Genomic DNA, 24694 nt, shown 5'->3' on the forward strand with positions numbered 1-24694 from the left:
AGTGGGGAGTGGAACATAAAACTGGCACCTCCCACTCCCCCACAGGCCAAGGTGTAGTTGAGCGAGCCAATCAGATGCTCAAGCAGGATTTGGCTAAACAGAGCAGTTCAACTGCATGGATGTCTCCACAGCAGAAGCTCTGCAAAGCCATTTTTACTATCAATTTCCTGAATTGTTCATTTGAGAACATGAGTCCACCTGTGGTACATCACTTTAACAGTGGGAAACAGTTCAAGTTATCCCAAGATCCTCCAGTTTTGATTAGGGACCCAGAAACCTGGGAAACCAAAGGTCCCTATGAGCTCGTTACCTGGGAACGTGGCTATGCGTGCGTATCCACTCCCTCAGGCCCTCGGTGGATTCCCCAAAAGTGGGTGAAACCGTATGTCCCCAAACATCCTGCTCCAACTGAGGGGAACAAGCAGCAGGTGGCTGTGGCTTCAAAAAGAAGACGCCGCCGGAAAAAAGGAAAAGAAATCCTCATAGAGTATGACATTCCAGCAGATAGAGACTTTTAACAGGTTTTATAATGTTTGTCTTTCCTTTTAGAGAAAAGCTTCTCTTGTCTAGGTCCTGTGATGAACCCCATTCAAGTTGTCTTCCTGTTAACACTGAACAGTTTAGCAGCTGCATGAATCATCCTTCAACCACATCAGAACATCTGGATGACCCTGGCGCACACACTCCAAAATTGTGCTGCTATAGATTTTCTCCTACTGCTGCATGGACATGAGTGCCAGGAATTTGAAGGACTTTGCTTTATGGACCTGACCTGGAAAGCTCCTAACATCCATGCTACCCTAATCTGAAGATTGGTTCAATGGACTGTTCAAAGGCTGGGGACTCACAGGGTGGTGGACATCTATAGTCAAAACAATTATGTTAATTTTTGTTATTCTTTTCCTTGCAATAATGGCGTTCGGGATCCTACGTCACTTAGTTTTCAAGGCTATTAATGGTCTCATTCCCTCTACCTCAGTAGTCAACCACATAGAAATGAAAAACTTAGAACAATCTAACCCTCCCACCAACTGCAAGTGGTGGGCAAAATCATAATTTAAATGAAACTAATATCCTTCTTTCAACTTTGTTAAACAAAAAATGGGGAGATGTTGCATTTCCGAGATGCATTGTAAATGGTACATTCTGTGACCCCTGCTATGCCCTGTAGCTTGGTCCCTCTCCCCTCCTGGCCATACAGGGCTGGCTGGGATCCAATTTCTCCCTGCCCCCCTTTTCAGACCCTAGAAAAAATCTGTGCCCCCTGACCTCTTTCTCCCTCTTTTCCTCGCTACCCACGAGAAATAAACCCTGTAACTTCATCAGGGAAAAGAGCCTCTTTTGTTATCTTATTTACGTCCATGAGGCAAGGGCCCAGGAGGCTTCACCCTAACAGCTGAGCTAGACTGGAGGAAGGGTGAAGAACCCCATTTGAGGGCCGAGAAAAAGCCTCAGGCATGCCCAGAAGACATCTTTTAGATCTATTACACTATACCAAGTGTAGTCAGGGGACAACTCATTTAATAGAGTGTAAGGGTTTGCTACTACAGGAAATTTGGTAACAGTTCACTGATTTATAGCCCTCAAATCCCGTACTGATCTGTAATTCCCGTCTGTCTTTTTGACAGGCAGAATAGGAGTATTATGTGGGGACATACATGGTTCCAAAGCCCCTTGTTGCTAAAGGTTTTCTATGAGAGGCTTAAGGCCCACTCTCCCTTCCAGTGATATTGGATATTGATGAACTCAGATAGGCAAATCGGGATCAGTGATTTTCACTTTGATAGGTTTCATTTTTAACTTCCCTATTTCTTCAGGGGTATACTACACCTCAGGACATATTTCCTTTTCGTTTTTTTGGGTTAAAGCAAAAATTTTAAGCTGCCCTTGGGATACTTCAATTTTCAAATCCATTGCTATTATTAAATCTCTCCCCAATAAATTATTTTCTGCCTCTGGCAGTAACAACAGATCTTTTAATTCAATTTTGGTTTGGGTCTCAATTTGCACATTTTTAATAATAGGGACCTGAAATGTTTCACCTTTTGCTCCAACCACGAGTGCTGTTTCTCTACTAGGTTTACACCCTTTTGGTAGGTGTTTAATTGTGGATTTTTCGATTTCTGTATCTACTAAAAATTCCACCTCCTCTCCCTGGGGACCAATCCTTAATTATATTAAGGGCTCTTTAGATGGTATGGTCCCCAATATATACAGACCCTGACACCCCTATTCGTCTTCTTGGAACATTTTTTCATCCTGTATCCGTTCTTTGCAATTTTTTTTATATGACCTTTTTTGTTACGGTAAAAGCAGGTTCGCCTTGGTGAATTATTTCCTGCTTCATTTCTGTGTTTTGGTGGGGGTTTTCGTGGTTTCCCTCCTCTCTGGTGATACTATCTCTCCTGGTATTCCTTTGACTGGAGCGAGTTCTTAGAGCTATGGGAGTACCAGGAGGAGAAGTGGGTGCGTGGGGGGGGGTCTCCTGTATTTTCTGTATTATACGGAGGTGGGAGATTATCGAGGGGTTCCCAGGTAACCTTTTTTTTTTATCCTTATCTTCTTTTTCTTTTAAAGTATATATCAAGGATGGCTTGGACTGTTTTGCCCACAGGGCAGCATAATCACATTCCTTTTTGTTAAATGTTTTTTTATAAGCCACATATGTGTTTAATGCCTGACAAATCCAACCCTCAAATGATCCGAACATGGGCCAGTATAGGTTATCTTTACGGATCATTTCTTTGGTCTATTCTACCATGCAATATTGAATCAATTTTTCTTTACTTTTTCCTCTGTATACCACCCCTGTGTCCCAACATCTTAATATTACTCCCAAAGGGCTGCCTGGTGGTATTTCTGGCAACCTACTTGTCTTGTCTTTAGTTTCCCGGTCTCCTTGTGGACCAAATGAACTTGAACCTCTTCGTGGGTCTCTGGGACTCAGAATCACACTCTCTCTTTGTCCCATTTTTACCTCAAGGGACTGTCTTGAGGTGTTTGTACTCCCCGATGTGTTCCGCCCGAACCCCTGCCTCTCCTTGGGTCAGGATGGACTGGAACCCGCCTCTACCTGGGCTGGGATGGGAAAAGCAGCTTTTCCCTTCTCCCTCCGTGACTGGTGTGTTGCCATCTGCTTTTCTTTTCCTCCCCCCGGGTCCTGCCTCTGCCTGGACTAGGATGGGAAGGACCTAGCCTCTACCTGGACTAGGATGAGAAGGACCTAGCCTCTACCTGGCCTAGGACAAGAAAAGCAGTCTCTCCTTTTGTGTTCTCTTGCTTCGTCCGGTCACCGGCCAGGTCCCTCGCGGGATGCCGGAAACGCGGATAGAAGGACTCCACTCTCGCTTCGCGGCAGAAACCACATCTCATTCAGGCAAGCACACAGTCATCCCCACCAAACCAGACAGATACTCACAGTCCGATGCTCCTGTCTGGGTCTTCATGCACGAGAATTACATGTGATTTTGCTGCGGTCTTCCAGGGAGATTTTCCTTGCTCAGTCTATATGGTGCGGGACGTCAATGGGTCCTGAGAATCACTGACGAACCCAGGCCACAGTAGTGGGGTGCCTCCCCGAAATCGCAGTGCCTCTCAGGGCTCCAAGGACGTCCTGGGTTTTGGCACCAAATTGTTATAAATGAGAGACAAAAGTCTCGATATTCAGAAAAATTTAGATTGCTTTATTTGATGTAGGAAGAGCAAGCAGCGCGCTGGGGAACGCGAGGGGTCACCGCCCACTCCACGCTCCACCGAACCTTGGTTTGTATCCTCTTCTTATACTATGGTTTCTCATTGTAATCAATAATTTTTGGGGTTTTTTTTGTTGTCATAATTTTGCCAGGTAAGCAGTGGTGGTTGAATAAACATCCTTACACAAATTCACAAAGCCTTCGGGCCATAATCCATCACAGATAGCCATCTGGTCCTTGTAGATAACCACCAGAGAAGTTCTGGAAGATTTGTTCCTTGAAATAGGCAGCATTGATCAGACAAAGGCAGGAAGGGTTATTGGGAAGTCTGATTTTGCAAGCTGGTAGCCAATACAACTTATTTGGAAAACATAACATAATATAACATAATATAACATAACAAGGTGATTTTAAACAGAATGATTTTATCATAGAATTTCCTTTATTTAGTGTCCATGCTTCACTTCAGAGCTTAGTATTCTGGTTTATACAAACCCCAATGCTTTTGTGATTAACACGAATCTTTTATCAATTATCACAATCCTGTACAAACAGAAATATGATAGAAAATACTAGGTGTCATGTAAGCTTGTTTTTAAAAGATGAATTCTGGAAACTTGAATAAGAATTGGATTGTGTTTCCAGTTACTGGACCCAATTCTTTCTCTCAGTTGCTTCCCATAAATCCAGAGTAAATACCTAGTGTAAGTGGAGTTATTTCAAATACCTCTAGTGTGACAGGAAAAGATGTGTCTTATTTCCAGCATTTCCCTAATAAGTTACATTGCATTTAAATTATTTTTCTAGTAGTCCAACAGAATGGATGTTGTTCAGGTAGTGATAAGTCTGTACATATTGCCTTTGTTAAACAGAAATACCAACCCCAGTCTTGTCCTCGGGGAATGTGGCACCGATAGCTGTTAGGTGTAGAAGCAGCAGCCTGCTGCAGCCATCCTGGCCTTGATGGGAGTTCTGTATGGAAGAGTGGCTTGTCACGTTTATCTTGACTTTGATGAAGGCTCTCTGTTCTATAAAGATTGGCTATTGCTGCATGAAGAAAAGGTGTCTTGTCCAACTCTACTGCGACATATAATCAGCAAATTAATGACAAACCTAAATGTATGCCAGAAGTTAAGTCTGTAATAAGGGTGTCTTACATATTCTGAACAGAACTCTTCCTAATCATATACATAGAATTAAGAGAAACACAATGCTGCATGCAGAAAAGAAAAAAAAAATACACAAGGAGCAAGGTTTGCAATTTTCATGTAGAAACAAAAGGCTTTATGTCTCCCTTTTAATGATAAAGCAACTTTTTACTGTAGAAAGTGTTTTATTTTCTAGTGGTCAACTATTCAATTCTGAAATCTTGGAATTTTAAATATAGGAAACTAAAAGTTGATAGATGTTTCTTTATACTATTCTATGGGATTTTTGGAATTTAGGATATTAACCTCAAATAGGATTAATGTAGAATATATGTATAAATATTTAAGCTAGGCTGAACCTCTAAAAGCTGATAGGACTTAAACTATCCTGCAATGAACAAATCATTGGCCTCAGAATAAATATTGATGGCCCTGGCCTTGCAAAATAGTTTAGGAAAACATATGTATTAAGGACTACAACCCTTAATTAGGAACTTTGCTAATGCAGATATGCTAAGGCTAGATTAAGTGGGAAAGTGTGCACCGTACAGGTTAAAAATCCCCATCAATAACTGCCAACCAGGTATCCATGAAAACCAATGAATGTTACCCTGTTAGGAACTTTACACATGCCACATATTGTTAGGGCAGCAGTTCTTAAAATGTAAACTCTAAACCTATTATCTACGCCTTAATGAAGGGATGGGACCACTGTCGGGCTAAAAATTATTTATTGCTCAGATAAACATCAGCCTCAAAGGCGGTGAGATTTTAGAGGAGCAAGAAGTCAGCCATAGCTCAAAGTAGTCACAAGTTTCTTTGTTACAAGGCAATATATAACATTCTAATCCAATGGAAAGTTGCCACAAAGTTTATTTGTTTTTCTAACCTATTACCTTTGCTTAATTCTGCCATGCTGCATATACTTTTATCCAATGGGCTACTACTACACGTACACACATATACTTCTATTATAATATCTAAACTCTTAGCTTATTCTATACAATTACATTACTACACTATAAAACCCTTCACCATCTTATCCAACATAGTTTCTTACTTACTTAAGGCATGTTCTTACTTACAACTATAGAAACATAAATTTATAATTTCTCTGCTTAATTTCTGTGTACTTTTATTTTTTACATCAATCCAAGCTTCTTCCAAGGCTGCAAATCAAACCCCTCAGTATCTGTGGAAGTTTCTATCTTTCAATTTCCTACAACCAACAGAAAGCAGTTCAATAACTTCAAAGTTTCTAAGTACTAGGAATATAAACACATGTGGACTCAATGATCAAAGAGGAATTTTCAACTTTAATGAGTCTATGATTTGCACATTTTCATAAATCTAAATGAGAAAATGGAACAAAATTTGAGAACACAAATCAACAGATATTAACATAATTAAACCTGATTTTTATTTGGACGTAAATCAAAACCATTGTGATAACACTGTTGATGACACTCTTTAAATTTTTTTCCTCAAAAGACTAGGTGTCTGTTTCATTTTTAAAAGGCTGAGAAATATCACAGTACAGGAAATGAGAACTATTGAGAAGATTTATAAAAGTATGTCTCAGAAGAAATATAATTTTCTAGCTTTTTTTTGCCTAGGAAAGCTCTTTGGCTTACAGCTTTCAGAGGAAAAAAAAAAACACCCAGAAGGAAAACATGTTCTAGTTGAATCTATCACTGTACTTTGTAAACCTATGATGCAAGTAGGAAAAAAACAACAGATTGTAAATGATGCCTCTCAATTTCTTTTTTCCCCCCTCTCTATTACTAATGGTATGCTGATAAAATCTGTTTGGGTAGTGCAAACAAGTCTTGTTTAATAAAGAAATTAATTCGGCATTGCTTGAATTCTTCACAGACCCATCATCATCAGATATTCACCAAGCAACAAGAATGTTAAATATACATGAAAATTGTTGTAGAAATATTTAAGTTGATTTCAACTCTCAGAAAGTTGCTAGGTACAATTTTAAGTAAATTTTAAATCACTTCTGAGTAGTGAAATAGGTCTAAAAATAGAAGCAGCAAATGAATCCATCACATTCGATAGCTCAATAAGGTTAACAATTCATATAGAATTCTATAATAGGGCAAGATGTTGATGGAATGTATCCAACGGACTTGCATTTCTACCAATGCCTCTACAGGAACCCATGTGAAACCACAATACTCAAAGACAGGACATACTTAAAAACTAGGCAGACAAGTCAAAGCTTGAAAATACTTCAAAACAGAACAGCTCTCTTTTTACTAAATTGTTCCTCTAAAGTGAGCACTGAGAGGAAAAGTCTTGCTGTGTACATTTCTTTTTTGTGTATTATGACTATAGCATCTGGCACTTTGAGATTTAACACACAGCATTGCTGAATAAGAAAGGCAAACACTTTATTAGCGGACCACTAGCATTATCAAAACATAGGATATTAAAATGGTTATTTGTTTGCAAATTGATTACTTGGTCTTAGTTTTATCTTCTAAGCACACAATGTAATATTTAAAAACAAAGCTCACGCTGTACTTTTTAAAACCTTATTTTTCCATTATTAGCTTAAAAAGAGTCAGAAGTTACATAGTTAAAATAGCCCATTAAAATGGGCAGGTAAAACAGAAATAAACTGCAAATTCACTCTTCACCACACAGCGCAAAAATCATAGTCACAGCTTCATATTTAATGTGGAATCAGTTTAAGTATACAATAGTTCAAAAGACCCAGAAACTGGTTAAGAGTTAAAAGCCAGTAGAACAAAAACACAGGAAATCCAGAATACGTCTGACCTTTTTAATCCTAAATTTTAGAGTCAATCACATGCTCGAATAAGCATGTTTGTTTTATGGAGAAATAAACTTTGGTATGGAGTCGAACTAGCCACATGAATATCACCTGTAGCTTTCAAAATAAACAGTAATGACTTATTAGACACCATGGCAGCAAGATATCCCTTTAAAAACACCAACCAATCAACCAACCAAAAAAACGCAAACAACCAATACCTACCAACTAAGACCAAGCACATGCTTGGAGCCACATATCAAGGCTAGACAAAAGAAACTAGCATAATCCTTTTATAAAGTAATTTTAAAGCATGCATTAATTAATGTATTTCTGATGCTGAAATTGGTAAGAAATCTTTCCTACAATGAGAAAACCTTCCTTTTATTTGCTAACCACTAATAACTACTTCTTTTAAAACTGCACTCTAATGCTTGAAGAATACTAGTAATATATTTCCTTAAGATTCTATTTTTCTAAAATACTGTATATTTCTATTTAACAGGTCCGTGCTGTTAGTAGTAAGCATTGCAAACAAAAACACCCCTACTCCAAGAGGTATTTATTAAAAAGGTAAAAGATAAATTCGACCTCAAAATGGAACAAAAATTTTTTTAATTGTACCAGAAATAACAAATGGTCTTTGTAATGTGTGATACACTCCTACAACCATCGATAGTTACCAGAATGTTAGTTTATCTGCAAGTTTTATGGGTTTGCAACAAAGCATAATACACACAGAACAGAATGAGGGAAACTTCCATTTCAAGTGTATAATGAATTTTAGTAATTTAATACATTTTAGCTTTTAGTTGCGTATTCCACAGTAGTGCTGTGACAAATCACACCTGTGTACCATAGCATACATCAACAGTATGGTGTAACATTACTACACCACTGCTATACTTAGCTTTTTGAAAGAGACATAAGCATACATCAAACAATATTCAGTGTTACTTTTTTCCTTTAATAATGTTTACTTTTTCAGTTATACTTCACTTTTTAAAATTTGAATAATGGAAAAAAAATCACTGAGAGTTTATATAGAAATAGCTATAAGGAATACCTTTACAGGCACTGATATGACAAATGCTTATTTTAAGGGCAGAGAGGCATTAATATCAACAAAGTGGACTGAAAAGAATTACTAACTTTGTCTAAATGAGAAATACCTGCTTCTGCTTGTATGTTGAAAAAGGAAATTCAGAAAGCTGTATTTTGACCTTGCTATGTCACAAAGTCAATCATAGAAAGACCTACGCATTTAACCTAAAATGATAGTTTTAAAAGCCCTTATACTAAAAAAACCCAAAACGTCATGCAAAACTTTGATCAATTATGCAGCTGCTTTAAAACTGTTGCAAGACCATACTGTATATATTAGCTTTTATTCTGCTAATACACAACTAACAGCAAAGTTGATTGGATTACCAAAAAACTGTCTTAATATCACACTATATCACACTTTATATCACACTAAAGAGACAAATGCCACAAGATTGGCAAAAACATTTAATTCTGAGTACTCAAATGGCAGGATAATTACGTGTTGCAACCCCTTCACATTTAGGAAAACAAAAGCAAAAACATAATCCTGCAGTTTCACTTTACAAAATGAAGTTCTGTAAAATATTAATTGAGAGGGCAACAGTTTATGCTAACACAATGTAGCTCGTACAACTAGTGTCAAAGGCAAACAAAAAAAACCTTCTAAATAAAAAAAATTATCAAAATAGATATAGGAACAGAAGCACAAACGCTGCATTAAATACAGTCAAGACAAAACAATGCACGAGAGAGAGACGGAGACTAAAGTTAGCAACACATTTAAAGAAAATGTAATGAGGAAAAACCACTATTTTTTCCAATGACAGTTTCTATTTGCAGTCTTTCCATCCATAATCTGTCTGATACAGTATATCATTAAAATATTCAGAATCTCACAGAAGAGCTATATTTTTCTCTTCCAAATCTAATTACTGAGTTGTTTTTGGATATTTTAAATATACATTATTATGTCCATTTAAAAGCAAGGCAACAAATGGACTTTTTATCACCTTCAATCTTAGCACTAATGACAAACGTTTTTAAAAGTTATCATAATCTTTTTTGTCTTTTTTTCCCTCTGCTTCAAATCCATCAACTCCATCACTGTCCCTTCTTCTTTTACGATTATTATGGATGTTGAAACGTTGATTCATCTGTGGTAATGGATCCATTCCTAAAACTTTGTGTATTTGACGGAATGCAAGGAGTCTCAGCGCAAACTAGAAAAAGGATAGAAAGAAGATATTTCTGTTAGAAACAAATGTCAATTTAAAATACTTTATCAAACAATTAAGAACATTAGTGGTATATGATATTATCCTTAGCTCTTATTATCCTCTCTTCCTTCCCCCAACAAAGTCAACACAATAAAATGTGTATGTCCCATTTGCTGATGCTTCAATACAAAATACAACATATTAACTTAAAAATAATATAGATGTGTTTTAGCTGCTGGACTTGCATTGAAGCAGCCAAGGCTTGTCATGTGTCCCAATATGCATTAGTAATCTTCAGCAAAAGGATCGAATGAAGAGGTAGAGGCAGTAAACTCTTAAGCTGCAAGCATGAATAGCCAATACTGTAAGTAGATACAACAAATATTAAAATTTAAGCTTACACAGATTTTCTTGGGTGACTTCATGATGCTGGTATCCCCATCGTCTGTCTTTTTGCTCAGAAATGGGTCCTGTAGTTTTAAGCTAGGCCCAGAGAGACAGGGAGGGCGAAGGGGGGGGGGGGGGAGAAGCAGCATGCAGTCTGCAAAAGCTTCACTTTACTCCCCCAGAATTCCTCTCTCTCATGGACTGTGCTGCCTAGCTCAGACAGCAAGAGACAGCATATGAGCTCAGTGCTCTCGGAGTTCTTGGCTTTTGCAGAGAGAGAGACAAGTTTTTCTTTGCTTTTTTTTGCTGGTTTTTGTCATTAGCTAAAGCAAGAAAGGTTTTCCCTGGACTGTGCCACCTTCTTTTGAGACTATTCAACTTCTCTTCGGTCCAGGACATGAGGAGAATTGCCCAGAGGTCCCCCAAGCTACACGCTGGGCCTGGCACGCTGGGCCCGAGCCCCGGAAAGACTGAGACTGAGCCACACTCACAGAAGGACTCTTTCTGAATTTGCCATCTCTTCAGAACAGCGAAAAGTTCCATTGTTTAATATTATTCATTTTTTCATGCTTATGAGTACTTTGCTTGTTAAATAGCTTTTCCACTTCTCTCCGAGGAGATTTTTTCCTCCCAAACCAGTTGGAGGAGGGGCTGCTGAAATTTGCTTTCTAGAGGAGACCCTTCTGGAGGTTTCCTCCCAAAATTTGCCCTAAATTGGGACAATTTATAAAATATTAAATGCCAATGCAATTTTAAATATAATAACATACTACTGTAGAGTAAGCATCTTTATGGAGATTATATATATGTAGATGGGAGTACTTCAAACTTTTCAGGAAAATGTCAATTTTAGTACAAAAATGAACACTATTATTCATTCTCTGTTGTGACATTTTTTTGCCTAGCTTAAGACTGATCATTTGAAAGACAGGACTACATTCTAATCATATAGCTCCATTAATAAAAACACAAAAAAAACCCCAAATCAACCAACCACCCACCCAAAAAACTATCCATCAAATTGTTACTTAACACATACTTTTCCTTACCTGTGCACTTGAAGTAATATCCTCTCGTTGCTGATCTGTCATTACAGCAAGTGTATCAAAAGGATCTTTCTCACAAGGGTCCAGAAGGCCAGGACCACCTAAACCAGTTAGGCTAATTAGTAGCACATCTCTACCTTATTTCAATCAAGATTACAGATTTTACATTACTTAAACATAAGTATACAGACAGTGATCAACTGCAACTTGCCTTTAAGGATGATTCCTGAAGATATACATTCAAAAACTCTTCTTAGTGCATCCCCAGGACTCTGTGGTCCAGTAGCACTGCTAATTGCTTTTTCTACAAGCAACTCCATAGCCTAGAAGAACAATAAGAAAATCCAGACAATTTAGAAGACTGATTTAAACAAAAAAAAGCTACTACTGTTGTTCAGTACAGAACTTTTGATACTGAAATTCTGAAGGATATTACACATCACAGAACACTTTCAGTTAAAATGAAAAAAAATCAGATGTTTGTTAACAATTAATAAAAAGAAAGTTACTGTAAGATTAACATTGACTATTGAGTACTGATATGCTGCTTCTCATAAGAAGTTGTCCAAAGTTTTTCTTAGAAATTTATACAATAGTAGTCTACTTGGAGAACTTGTCCAGTCATTTATTGAGAGCATGAAACATGGTGGGTCACTGGACTCTGTCAGCCAAGTGAATAAACAGCACACAGTATGAAATGATGAATTTGATTCATGTAATGAAATTGACAGGATGCTACAGATAAATTATTTTTTTTTTCTACAAGAATACAGAAACTTAAAGTATCCAAAATTTAATGACCTTTTAACATTTAAGTGGTTACTACTTCTTCAGTTTTGCAAAATTGAAGTTCACTGCAATTTTTGTTTCCTGGGTATAGGCTAACATTAAGATGTTAAACAAGTGTAAAAAAAACTTGATGATAAACAGGTTTTCTAAAATTTACACATTTTTTTCCTGTGAATATTTCCATTGTTTGCCTTTATTAGACCCTATTTTTTCCAGAAAAAAAAAAATTGCAAAAGTAAGCATTAAATGGATGTTTCAATATCACCTCCTTGGCAAGTTTTATTTTCAAACAATATGTATCCCTTGTTTTTTGGTGGGATTTTTGGGAGGGTTTTTTTTTGGTTCCGCTCCCAAGTTTACAGTTGCTCTAATGTTGCCTTCAATTTCTATTTTCAAAGAATAAATGTCCATTCTAATGCATGCAGGTAACTACAGGCAGTGCTGATTACAATCACTCTCTAAGGGTTTGTATTCCTTTCTATTTTAGCTCAATTTAACGGACAAATTTCAATTCTTGAGCATGGTATTTTAGTACTTAAACCATATCACTCAGGGTCAAGCTTTTGAGTTTTAGCAACAATTTAGTTGTTTTCAAGTATGAAGCAAAATACAGCAGGAAAGAAAAAAAGCAGATCACATTATTGCATTTATTCAAGTCTAGTTCTTTTGGATCCTCATACAATACATGAAAGTCTTCAACTTAATCATAGGAAAATGTGAATTATGATGCCCCAGTGTTTATGTGCACAAACGGCCAGATTTAAAGTTTGGAAAATAAATAAAAATAAATCAACCTTGAATATTGGTTCCTTTTAACTTGTAGGAACTTGACACAATTCTTCTAATTTAGTTTTTGTCTTGACTTGCAAAGCAGAATGTGACCAAAAGTATGTATTCTATCACCATCTGTTGAAACCAGGTGGGGCAGTGATCCTTATCACTGGAGGGGGTTATCTTCTGTTAATAGTCCATCTAATTCATGGTACTGGCAATGCATTGGGTACAAAGTTTTACTGAACAAGTAAAATTTCTTTAATTAGAAGTCAATGCAGCAGTGGGGGCAGATGTTGGAAAATTCTTTTAACTTTAGCACAATAGTATATTATCCCTATATTTGTGGTTAATTGTGGTTACTGCGCTGCAAAGAGAGAGAAAGGACAACAACACACACGGAGCTCTTTGGGGAAAAAAGGCCAACTTTATTGTACAGACAGCCCATATTTAAAGTGTGTTATGTGCAGCCAGGACAGGACAGTAGCTCATTGGACAATTGGGAAAAACATCCTTGGGACAGCACCTCAGGATGTATCCCACGGGAAAGACACCAGGTGTTAATCTTTATTATGAATTCCATTCTGTTTTTCACCATGTTATCACCCTGGGAGACTTCCTCCCTAACTGAAGCTGTAGTCAGCTTGTCAGCCTGGGAATGGACCTGAGAGTTAGGAGAAATCCAGGCCTGAAAAGAATTTCCAAACTGTAATTCCCTAGCTCTGTGAATGTGTGTGTCCACAGTTAATATTTAGTTTTGTACCATACAGCGCTTATGCTAATACCAGAGATTAATGTGGCCTTGTGTTAATTCCCTATGTCTGTGACTAATAAGTCTTGTGCCAGCTAATGCTTCTGTGTTTACTTCTATCAGTGATTAATATGTATTAGCTGATATCTTAGTTTTGAGAACAAGGATTGTGTGTCAGAGCAAAGAACGATGAGAAGTACATTATGACCTGACGACATATTTGAGATAGTCTGAAAGAGAAAAGATTCATCAGAAGATTTAGAACCATATCCAAACAAGTCTATGGAAATAATTAGCTATATATGCATGTATTCAGGAAATGTGATGAATATGTATTAGTTTCAGGAATATAACCTGGTCTGTTAGGTTGCTGCTTATGCATGCTTTGAGAAGAATCCCCCATGTATCCAGCACTGATAATAAAGTAATGTTGGCTTTCTAATCTAGTAAATTGGTTGGAGAGTTTATTTCCCATTTTTTGGAGAAAAAAGCAAGACAGAAAACACTTTTAGAGAGAACTGAGACACACCTAGACCTGAAATCTCTCATTAAATCCTCATAGGCAAACTCAGGAAGTGTGGACAGGATGAGTGGACAGTGAGGTGGATTGAGAACTGGCTGAATGGCAGATCCCAGAGGGTTGTGATCAGTGGCACAGGGTCTAGTTGGAGGCCTGTCCCTAGTGGTGTTCCTCAAGGTTCTATACTGTGTTCAGTATTGTTTAACTTGTTCATCGATGATTTGGACAAAGGGGCAGATGCCTCCTCAGCAAGTTTGCTGATGACACAAAGCTGGGAGGAGTGGCCGATACTCCAGTGCTGTGCTGCCCTTCAGAATGACCTTGACAGGTTGGAGAGATGAACAGAGAGGAACCACCTGAAATTCAACAAAGGCAAGTGCAGGGTCCTGCACCTGTGGAGGAAGAACCCCAGGCACCAGTACAGGCTGGGGGTGACCTGCTGGAAAGCAGCTCTGCAGAGAATGACCTGAGGGTCCTGGTGGACAACAAGCTGTCCATGAGCCAGCAGTGCCCTTGTGGCCAAGAAGGCAAATGGGATCCTGGGGCGCATTGGGAAGTGTTGCCAGAAGGTCGAGGGAGGTGATCCTGCCCCTCTACTCAGCCCTGGTGTGCTGGAGTGCTGTGTCCAGTTCTGGGTTCCTCAGTATAAGAGAGACATGGAGCTCCTGGAACAGGTCCAGCAGAGGGCTACAAAGATGATCAAGGGTCTGGAGTATCTCTCTTAGGAGGAAAAGCTGAGGGAACTGGGCCTGTTCAGCCTTGAGAAGAGGCAACTGAGAGGGGACTTCATCAATGTCTCTAAGTACCTAAAGGGTGTGTGTCAGAGGATAGAGCCAGGCTCCTCTCGGTGATGTCAACTAATAGAACAAGAAGCAATGTGCAGAAACTGATGCACAGGAAGTTCCACCTGAATATAAGGAAGAAGTTCTTTATTCTATGAGTGACCATGCACTGGAACATGTTACCCAGAGAGGTTGTGTAGTCTCCCTCACTGGAGATATTCCAGATCCATCTGGATGCAGTCCTGTGCCATATGCTCTGAGATGACCCTGCTTGAGCAGGGAGGCTGAACCAGATGACCCACTGTGGTCCCTTCCAACTTTACCCATTCCATGATTCTGTGACACATCGCTTCCTTTCTGGCTGCACCTTAGAACAGATATTATGAGAAATAAGAAACAACATTCCTTGTTCTTCATCTATGTGCCTGCTGTGTGTTGCAATATTTTAAAGGATGCTTTTCTAAAAGTATGCCTGGGTTTATTCTTTGTCTACTTAGTAAGCAATATTGAGGGTACTTACATACTTCTGAGCTTCTGTTAAACTGCATTTGTACAGTATATCTTTCATGAAGCATAGCACAGAAATTGGATTTTTTTTTTTTACTTCAAATATTTTAAAAAACAGAAATAATTGCTCCACATTTTTTCGGGTCAGCAAGCTTATTACAATTGTAAAACATTTCTCATTGAAATAATGCCAACTATTATAACTGTCTTGACAATGTTAGCACTCTTCCTGCCAAAACTGAAAAGTCTACATTAGGAAGCACCACAGTGCAACAGGATTTGGTCTATGAAACAAAACAGTCAAAGTTGAATTTACCTCCACATATATATGCTTCAGAGATTTTGGTTCAGACTAACTTTGTGCAGTCCACAGATTGAACATTTATCAATATTTGGAACACAAGTTGCACTCCTGGAGAGCATAATTTAAGATAATCAATGTAAAAGAATGCTCCAAAACCACTCAGCTGCAAGAATTGAGATAGGTAACCAGTTACAACCTAGAGAGCTGTGTCTAAGTGACACTGATTAAAATGCCAATGGTGACACATCCACAGGCTAGTACTATGGTATTTCTTCTTGCAGAAACAACATATTAATAATTGCAGGAATTGCTGTGATTTATTCTTTCAAGTAGCCTTTCTGTCATCACAGAGCTATCTGGGCACAGCTGACATTATTTTCTACCAGTTTCAGTAAAGTCCAAGCAATTCAGAGTAGGGTGTAAGAAACATCGTTTCTTTGATACAGAGTAAAGGAAAAAATGCTAAAATATAGAATAAGAATGCTACCCTCAAAGAATTCCAAGCAACAAGAAAATTCCTTTTGAAAAAAAATTTTCAGCTCCACATGGCAAAACCACAGAAAATTAAATTTTTAGAGGTAATCTGGATCATTTGTTGGGGAAAACCAAAAAACCAACCAACCAACCACCCACCCAAGCAAAATCCTACATTACTCATCAAAAAACCTAAATTCTAAAACTGTAGTAACACATTCCCATGCTTTATTTGCAGTGGATTAAAAAATAACCCCAATGTGCATTTAAAAGACTCATTCAAAAGAACATTACTCACCCAGCTTGGAAAATCAGACCAAGTTGGAACCCGCTGACAGAGGTCACGAAGAATACGTATGATAACCACACAGGACTGCAGACCATTAGCTCTAGCCTTGAGAGCAATACAAAATCAAATTAATCCCAGCATATACAGCAAATAGGACTTGTTGAAAGACTAAAATACTGTTGTTCAATGGAAGCTCAGATACGAGACTGAAACAAATAATTCTACAACTTTATTCTAAGAGCTGCCATTTACAGCAGTATTTTATACAGGGTTAGTAATTTAAGGTGATAGAAGTCAAAATGCAGAGGTTATACAAGAATAACATTTCTTGATCCCCTATACACTTTGACCTATGTTCACCTGCAACAATGGACACAGTATTTTTCTATATTAGAAATAAAAATAAAAGTCTAAGAAATAGGTATAGAGACTGAAAGGTGAAGGGAATCTGTTTGGTTTCTTTATTGTGCCTTTGCCAGAATGCAAAGTCACTAAACCAAACAGTTGCTTCTTGCCTTTCATTCCCTACACTTAAAGAAATAGGAAAAAAAGTCTTAAATCTAAATACAAAGCTTTAAATACATATTCCATTATTTAAAGCAAAGTTACTCTGCAGCCTTATGGAATACATAACAAATATACAACATATGATCACCCTGAGTGAGTCAAGCTTTCAACATCGCCTTCTTGATGACCAGAAAAAGAAAAAAAAAGATCAAATGAGCAATAACTGCATAAAGCAGTTCCTCCCTCCTCAACCTTCTACACTTAAATTCAGAGATCAGAAAAATATTAAGCATTATTAGCATGAACAACACTGAATGTTTTCACACAGTTAAACATTTATATTGCAACTGAACTAATTTCTCATAAGGCTACAAGAAGAAAATAAAATTATGTTCCGAACCTGGAACCACTTAGCGTGGCGTAGAGCAGCCAGAGCGTCAAGGCATTTTTGCCTGTCCAAGACGTCCGGTGGGTCTTTCACCATACCCGAGGTTACATCTAAAATGGATTGAATTGGCAAAATGGAGTGAGGAATGGGTGTTTGACCATTTAAAGTAGCTTCAATGTCACACATGCCATTTAAAGTTTGAACCTTTGAACAACAAATGTAATTGTTCAATAAAAGTAATTCAATTAGTATTAGGACATTAACCCAGTATGAAGATTGCAGAATCATATTAAACTTTAAATATCAGGGTATTTTCAAATCCATTGCAGATTATGCAATACATAGTGCTTCTTTCTTTCTTTAAGCTAACACTGGAAAAACATATATCCCCTAAAATTAAATAGCAAAGGAAGAATGGTTGGACACAGTGCATCAGCACAGAGATCACAAGACAGAAGGAACACTAAAAATCCACTTTAACAAAGTATAAATATTCACACTTAGTTTCATGAAAATTTTAATGGTCACATGCTATTTGGGACTACTCTTTTTAAGAAAAGCTAAGTATATTAAAAATAAAACCACTTAAAAGCACTAGATATTTTGTAATGTTATTTTTATCATACCTCAAACTTGAAATGGAAATTATTTTGCATTTTAAAAAACTGACTAAAGGAATATGAAATGCTCTTCATTTTTAAGAGTTCCATTACTTTTAAATATCCTCTCTTACTCATATAAATTCCTCAGTCCATGATATATGTACTCCAATATCATTCAGAATGCAAGGAAGGATCTGAATAGGGACTGCTTTACTTATGAGTCAGCAAGAAAAAGAAAAGCCAAAAAAGAAAAAAAACCAAAGCAGACTATCTGAAAGAAGGGCCAGAAGGAAAATCTGGGGAACTACAGGCCTGTCAGCCTGACCTTGGTACCAGAGAATGTCATGGAGCAAATCATCTTGTGTCATCATGTGGCACATACAGGATAACCAGGGGATCAGGCCAAGCCAGCATGGGTTTAAGAAAGGCAGGTCCTGCTTAAATTACCTTATCTCCCTCTATGACAGGGTGACCCACTTAGTGGATGAAGGAAAGGCTGAGGATCTTGTCTACCTAGACCTAGTAAAGCCTTGGACACCATTTCCCACAGCATTCTCCTGGAGAAACTGGTTGCCTATGGCTCAGACAGGTGCACTCTTTCTTGAGTAAAAACCTGTCTGGACAGCCAGGCCCAGAGAGTGGTGGGGAATGGAGTTACATCCAGCTGGTGGTCAGTCACTAGTGGGGTTCCCCAAAGCTCAGTACTGGGGCCAGTCCTGTTTAATATCTTTATCAATGATATGGATGAGGGGATTGAGTGCACCCTCAGTAAGTTTGCAGATGACACCAAGTTGGGTGGGAATGTTGATCTGCTCGAGGGTAGGAAGGCTCTGCAGAGCAATCTGGACAGGCTGGATTGATGGGCCAAGGCCAACAGCATGAGGTTCAACAAGGCCAAGTGCCAGGTCCTGCACTTGGGTCACAACAACTCCACGCAGCACTACAGGCTGGGGGGAGAATTGGCTGGAAAGTTGCTTGGCGGAAAAGGACCTGGGGGCAATGGTTGACAGTGGCTGAACATGAGCCAGCATGTGCCCAGGTGGCAAGAAGGCCAATGACATCCTGGATTGTATCAGCAATAAATAGTGTGGCCAACAGGACTAGGGAAGTGACTATCCCTCTCTACTGGGTGCTGGTGAGGCCACACCTCAAATCCTGTGTTCACTTTTGGGCCCCTCAAGACAGACACTGAGGTGCTGGTGTGTGTCCAGAGAAGGACAACAGAGATAGTGAAAGGTCTAGAGCACAAGTCTTATGAGGAGTGGCTGAGGGAGCTGGAGGTGTTTATCCTGGAGAAAAGGAGGCTCAGGAGGGACCTTATCACTCTCTACAACTACCTGAAAGGAGGTTGTAGCAAGGTGGTTGTTGGTCTCTTTTCCCAAGTAACAAACAATAGGACAGGAGGAAATGGCCTCAAGTTGTGTCAGGGAAGGTTTAGATTGGATATTAGGAAATATTTCTTCATAGAAAGGGTTGCCAAGCATTGGAAGAGGCTACCCAGGGAAGTGGCTGACTCACCATCCCTGAAGGGATTTAAAAGAAGTGTAGATGTGGCACTGTAGATGCAGTGGACTTGGCAGCGTTAGTTTAACAGTTGGAGTTGATGATCTTGAAGGGCTTTTCCAACCTAAATGATTTTATGATTTTATTATTCTAAAATATGGTAGAACTTTTATATTTAAATGTTCAGAAAAGGATTAATTACAAAGCAGATCGCTTTGTTACCAAAATGGAAAAGACCACAAGGCTCTTTTGGAAATGGTTTAAATCAATGAAACTGGAACCACTGAACAATATGAAATGGTACCTTCAAGTTACTTTTAAAATTGTAGGGTAATAATGTAATGATCACTTTTTAAAGTATTTTGTTTTACTAATTATGAAAATGGCTACTGTGACTAGTGACAAAGTATACTGGTAGCATAACTGGTGATACTCCAGACAAGATGAAAGAAAAAGCCTTCACTCAATGGCACTCATTTCACAGGAGCTGGCTGAATGGAATATAATTTACTACAGCAAGATATAAATTTAGGTAACACCGAGAATAGAAGTTTATATATGTAGTCTCATGAAACATGCCAGCAAGTAGGGATATTGCAAAGAGACAGCCCAGAAACCACCTATTTATACACAAATGCAAAATAAATAGTAGGATACTTTAGAGAGAAATAAAAATCCATGAATGAACATGGTTCTATAACTTTGCAAAACTTAAATCTGAAGTACTCCATTCAGATTTGGGCATTTTTTATAGGATAGTCCCATTGCTCTGCATGGGGCTAAAAGAGGAAAGATTTCAAAATAAGAACAAAGCTAAGAACATAGGTATCTTCTCAAACAGATGTTTAAACTTATGGACTATATGTTAAAGTGGAAAGAAGAATAACTGAACCAACAAGGTATTTACACAGCAAATGAAGACATTTAAAGTGGCATTTCATTTAAAACAAAACAAAAATCAAACTGACACCTATACAAGAAGGGTACCAGGTAAGATAATGGATGAAACAAGTAAAACTTGCATATAAAAAGACAAGGAGTACATTTAGAGAAAATGCACAGCAGGAAAATAAGAGACAAAATAAGGCTGGGAAATTAAAAATGTGTCTCTTCCGTCCAGTAGCCCAATCAGTCCGTTTTTTACAGTCTTTTAAAGCTACTATGCAAATAGATTATATTGTACAAACTTTTATCACAATAACTCGCTACATAATTTGAAACTCCAATTACTTCTAGCTCCAAAAAACTTCAATTTGGAAAATAATTTTACTGAAAAGAATTACACTTTAAGTGCACAGAAGAGAATCATAGTGCTGGAAATGTCAATCTAAAATGTGCTACTACTAGGTATCATATGAATATCCTTGAAACTTAAAAAGACTAAGAAGTTGTAAGACACCTAATTGCACTGAGAATACATTGACTGGAAAAAAATGTATCAAGGAAATTCTTGTAATACTTAATCTGGGAATTTTTGCATGTTTTACATTTCAGGATTAACCCCTTAAATAGTCTTCAACTAAATTCAGATGCCTAACCTACCACCCTGTTGAGCTAAGAAAAAAAAAGTTGATTTACAAAACACAAACAGCAATTCTTACCCTATATCACTTAATTTATTACTACCCTAAATATAAGGGGTTAATCTTTAGTTAGACATGCTCTGTCCACACTACTTGGTCATTAAATGTTAACAGGCATATCAATTTTACTAAGTTTTATTATACAAAATACATTTTACCCAGTCAACTATTTGAAAACTAGTGTGAACACTGCTTAATTCTAGGATAGAGACAAAGACAAAAAGAAAAAAACCCAAAGTAACAGTAGGTCCTAGGTCTATGTGTCCAAACCCCTCCTTTGTAAAGTATGGCAGGTGTGACACTGAGCTTTAGAAAACCTTGGTCAAAAATCCTTCCGATGTCTTGGTAGCAACCCCTGACAGGAATCAAGACACTTTGCTAGAAAGCTTAGGACTGGGGCTGTTAGCTAAGGATAGAAAAAAAAAGACACGTGTGCACATATATATATATATATACATATATATATATATGCTTTTATAAATATGTACACTTTGTTTGCTGAAGGAAAGACTCCACAGCTGGGTTAGAGCCCTTTGAATATATAAGATTTGGTAAACTGTCAAATGGACAAGGAACAGTAAGGAACAGTAGCTATGTGGTTAACAATTTTATTTCACACTGGTTTTGGTTTGGTTTTTTTTAGCCTTTTATCGTGTAATGGGATTATTACACATCAAACATTTCTATTCCTCATGCGAGTCTCAGTCTCATCTTTACTCAAACTGCAGGCTAAAAATAAAAAAAAAGAAAACTTTAAAACATTATAAGACAGAGCATGAGGAGCTGCAGTAAGAAAAAAACACACTATTATTCTGAAGCAAATAAGCAGAAGCCTTCATAATAAGGCTTTCTTTGCTGCAATAATTTTCAATTCAGTCTTCTATTTGCTCTAGCTTCAAAAGTGAACTTTTTATTCTGCTCAGTGTCTTGAAAAGAAATCTAACTTGATTTTGCTTACGTAGAGGCAGTACTCCAGCAGTGAATAAACTCATTTTAACTCAAGTGTGGGTCAGATAAAAGTACAGATTTGTTTCCTTTAGGTGGCATAAATTAAGGCATTGATCATGATAATTTGAAATGTGTTTTCTTTTTAGTCTGCATCATAGAATTTTAGGTCAGAGAATGGAAATTCAGTATTGTGGCAGGATCGGTATTACACTTTTTCACAGTATGTTAATAAACAAACATGGTGTTTAAGGTTAATTTCATTTAATGCCTAATGTAATTTAATAATCAAATATTTTAAAGCATTCTTTATGAGTTTAAATAATACATAAAGCCTAATTCAGCACAGACAAATTAAAAATCATGTTACACTTAAGATTTTCAAAAAACAAGTAAACTGGTTGGGTATGACAGTATATGTACAAAGACTTTATAACTAGACTTTATAACTAGGAATAATATGTAAAGCTCAAAAATCATGTACATAGCACTCTTTAAGACTCTTCAGAAGCCATCCAAACTAGAGAATGTATCTTGACATTTTTCTTTCTGATTATGTAGGATGACTTTGTTAACACAGCTTGCTTACAATGCATTAGTCATAGCTACAGAACATTTACTAATGCAATATAAAAATCTCACGCAATTTAGAGGACATGTAATGATGAGATGAAATAGAAAAAGTTTCTGTGGCTTATATAAATACATATATACACAAGCACAAGTATACATACATACAATTTTTTTCAACCTGAATAGGAGGACTGTTAAGACAGCCTCAGATTTGCTATATGTAGGTTCACTGTCAAACACCAGAACTCTGTTTGCCATGATCTCTTTCAATTATGAAAATACAGGATTAAAAGGAAACAAAAGTTAATTTTATCTGACCCATAAACAAAAGGAACCAATGTACTGTAAACATTAATCATGCTTGTTGACTTAAAAGCTTTTAAAGCTTGGAAAGCATTACAAAACAGACCATAAAGCAACATTGCTGGCACCAGAGAAACTGTGAATTTCAGAAATGCAATTTTATTTACAAACTCCACTTTCTGCTACAGCTGAAATGACAAAGCCATTTCTTATTTTCCTAGTCTGAGTTTGCCAGTTGGATAAAAGCCTGGTTGCAATATCAGGAGCCTAAATATATTCAAAAATACCTCCAGGACGAAAGGCAACCTCAGACCGCTGGAAAAAAATTACATTTTCTTTTAAAATTATAAGCACTGTTACCATCAAAAATATTATAAAAGTACATTTTAAGTGGTGCTGCTATTTGGAATATGTAAATGATGGCAATACTGATCCAGCTAAAACTTGAAAATGTGATCTTTCTTTTAGGGCAGCACTGCATTAGGAAGCCAGTTTATAGCCACTTGTCATAAAATACTTAGTTTTCCCTATAATTTTATAAGGGGAGGGAAAAAAAATCAAGTTTGTACCTTTTCCAGAAAGCTGAGGTTGGACTTTAAGTTAGAATTTTTAAAAATTAAATGCATTGTATAAGCATTTTTTATAGCAAATTGTTCTCTACCGAGACTGCTTGTTGAAAAACAAGGTTTTTATCAAGTACATGCCAGCACGTTGCCCTCTAGGACCTCAATGCCATCTTAAGCAGAAGAGATAGAAGTAACATCTTTAACAACTTCCCAACCTCCATCCCTCATGTTCTCCTCCCGAATGACTGGAGATGTCAGTGTGATAGTAACTTGCATTTTGGGTTCCACACATGAATTTAAAATTATTGCTGCTTCCGGGACTGCACACTTGATATCATATTTCTCGGGACTTATTACCTAAATATCAAGAAACAGAAGTTTCTATTAGCATGTAGCCAAGAAAAGTAAGGGGAAGAAAATGGATTTCAACATAGCCTTTTTTAAGAGAAAGGCAGAAATGCAATATAATTATATGAAGCAAATACCTCTGTATACAAAGAAACAACAGTATACACAATTAATACATATATATATGGACTTGCATACTGTTTCCAAACCATTAATGAAAACACACAGCAGTTGCTAAGCGTGTAAATGAGAAAAAAACAACCAAGTGAAATTCATATAATAAGTAAATTACATAACAAGAATCTTGACAGCATTTGAGATAAATAAAAGCCTCAGTGCCACTTCAAATGCCAGTTGAATATTTTTCTCATTGGAACATAGGAGCCTTTAAAAAACACAAAGATGCAGTGGTGTTTTTTCAAGCTTGCAGTTACAAGATGAGTACTGCAAGTCACATTCTATACTTGGCTATCACAACATCCTCTGATGAGAGTAAAGGACAAGATTAATACCAGGGGGAAAAACAGTAACAAGGTGGTTACTCAGAATTGCTTCTTGTGACTAGATTTAATAACTCTAAATACCCCCAAAATAAAGCTGTAGGCACCTCCATCACCTTCTTCCACAAACTAGAGGAACAAGTGAATTCTCCACAAAGCCAGACCAAGATGTGCCGTTTTTAAGTTTTCTTCTGTTATTTCAAACAAGAGAAAATCCAAGATTATTTTCTAATTAATCTGATCCTGCTAATGCTTCTACCATGCCACTGATTCTGTTGAGCATTTTACCATATTGAAGTACTAATGCTCTGAAAAGCATCCTATAACAATAGTGGACAAGCTTTGTTCAGTAGGGAGCACTGAA

General features: G+C 37.4%; 1 protein-coding gene across 4 annotated transcripts in view; it reads right to left on the bottom strand.

Moving 5' to 3' along the window:
* Nucleotides 1–6136: 6136 nt before the first annotated feature.
* Nucleotides 6137–24694, bottom strand: part of LOC148220304 (zinc finger RNA-binding protein-like) — a 59139-nt gene continuing 40581 nt past the window's right edge. For 2 of the 4 annotated variants that reach the window (XM_088155487.1, XM_088155486.1), the window contains exons 15-20: nucleotides 23698–23839; nucleotides 17420–17517; nucleotides 16522–16617; nucleotides 11537–11648; nucleotides 11329–11426; nucleotides 6137–9895 (exon numbers count right to left, since the gene is read on the bottom strand). In XM_088155487.1, coding sequence (XP_088011613.1) covers nucleotides 9716–9895; nucleotides 11329–11426; nucleotides 11537–11648; nucleotides 16522–16617; nucleotides 17420–17517; nucleotides 23698–23839 — 726 coding nt within the window. In that variant the 3' untranslated portion in view covers nucleotides 6137–9715. The other 2 variants (XM_088155488.1, XR_015798860.1) reach the window with 2 other exon arrangements.

This window comes from Sturnus vulgaris, chromosome W (genome assembly GCF_052056855.1).
Source record: "Sturnus vulgaris isolate bStuVul1 chromosome W, bStuVul1.hap1, whole genome shotgun sequence".
NCBI lineage: Eukaryota > Metazoa > Chordata > Aves > Passeriformes > Sturnidae > Sturnus > Sturnus vulgaris.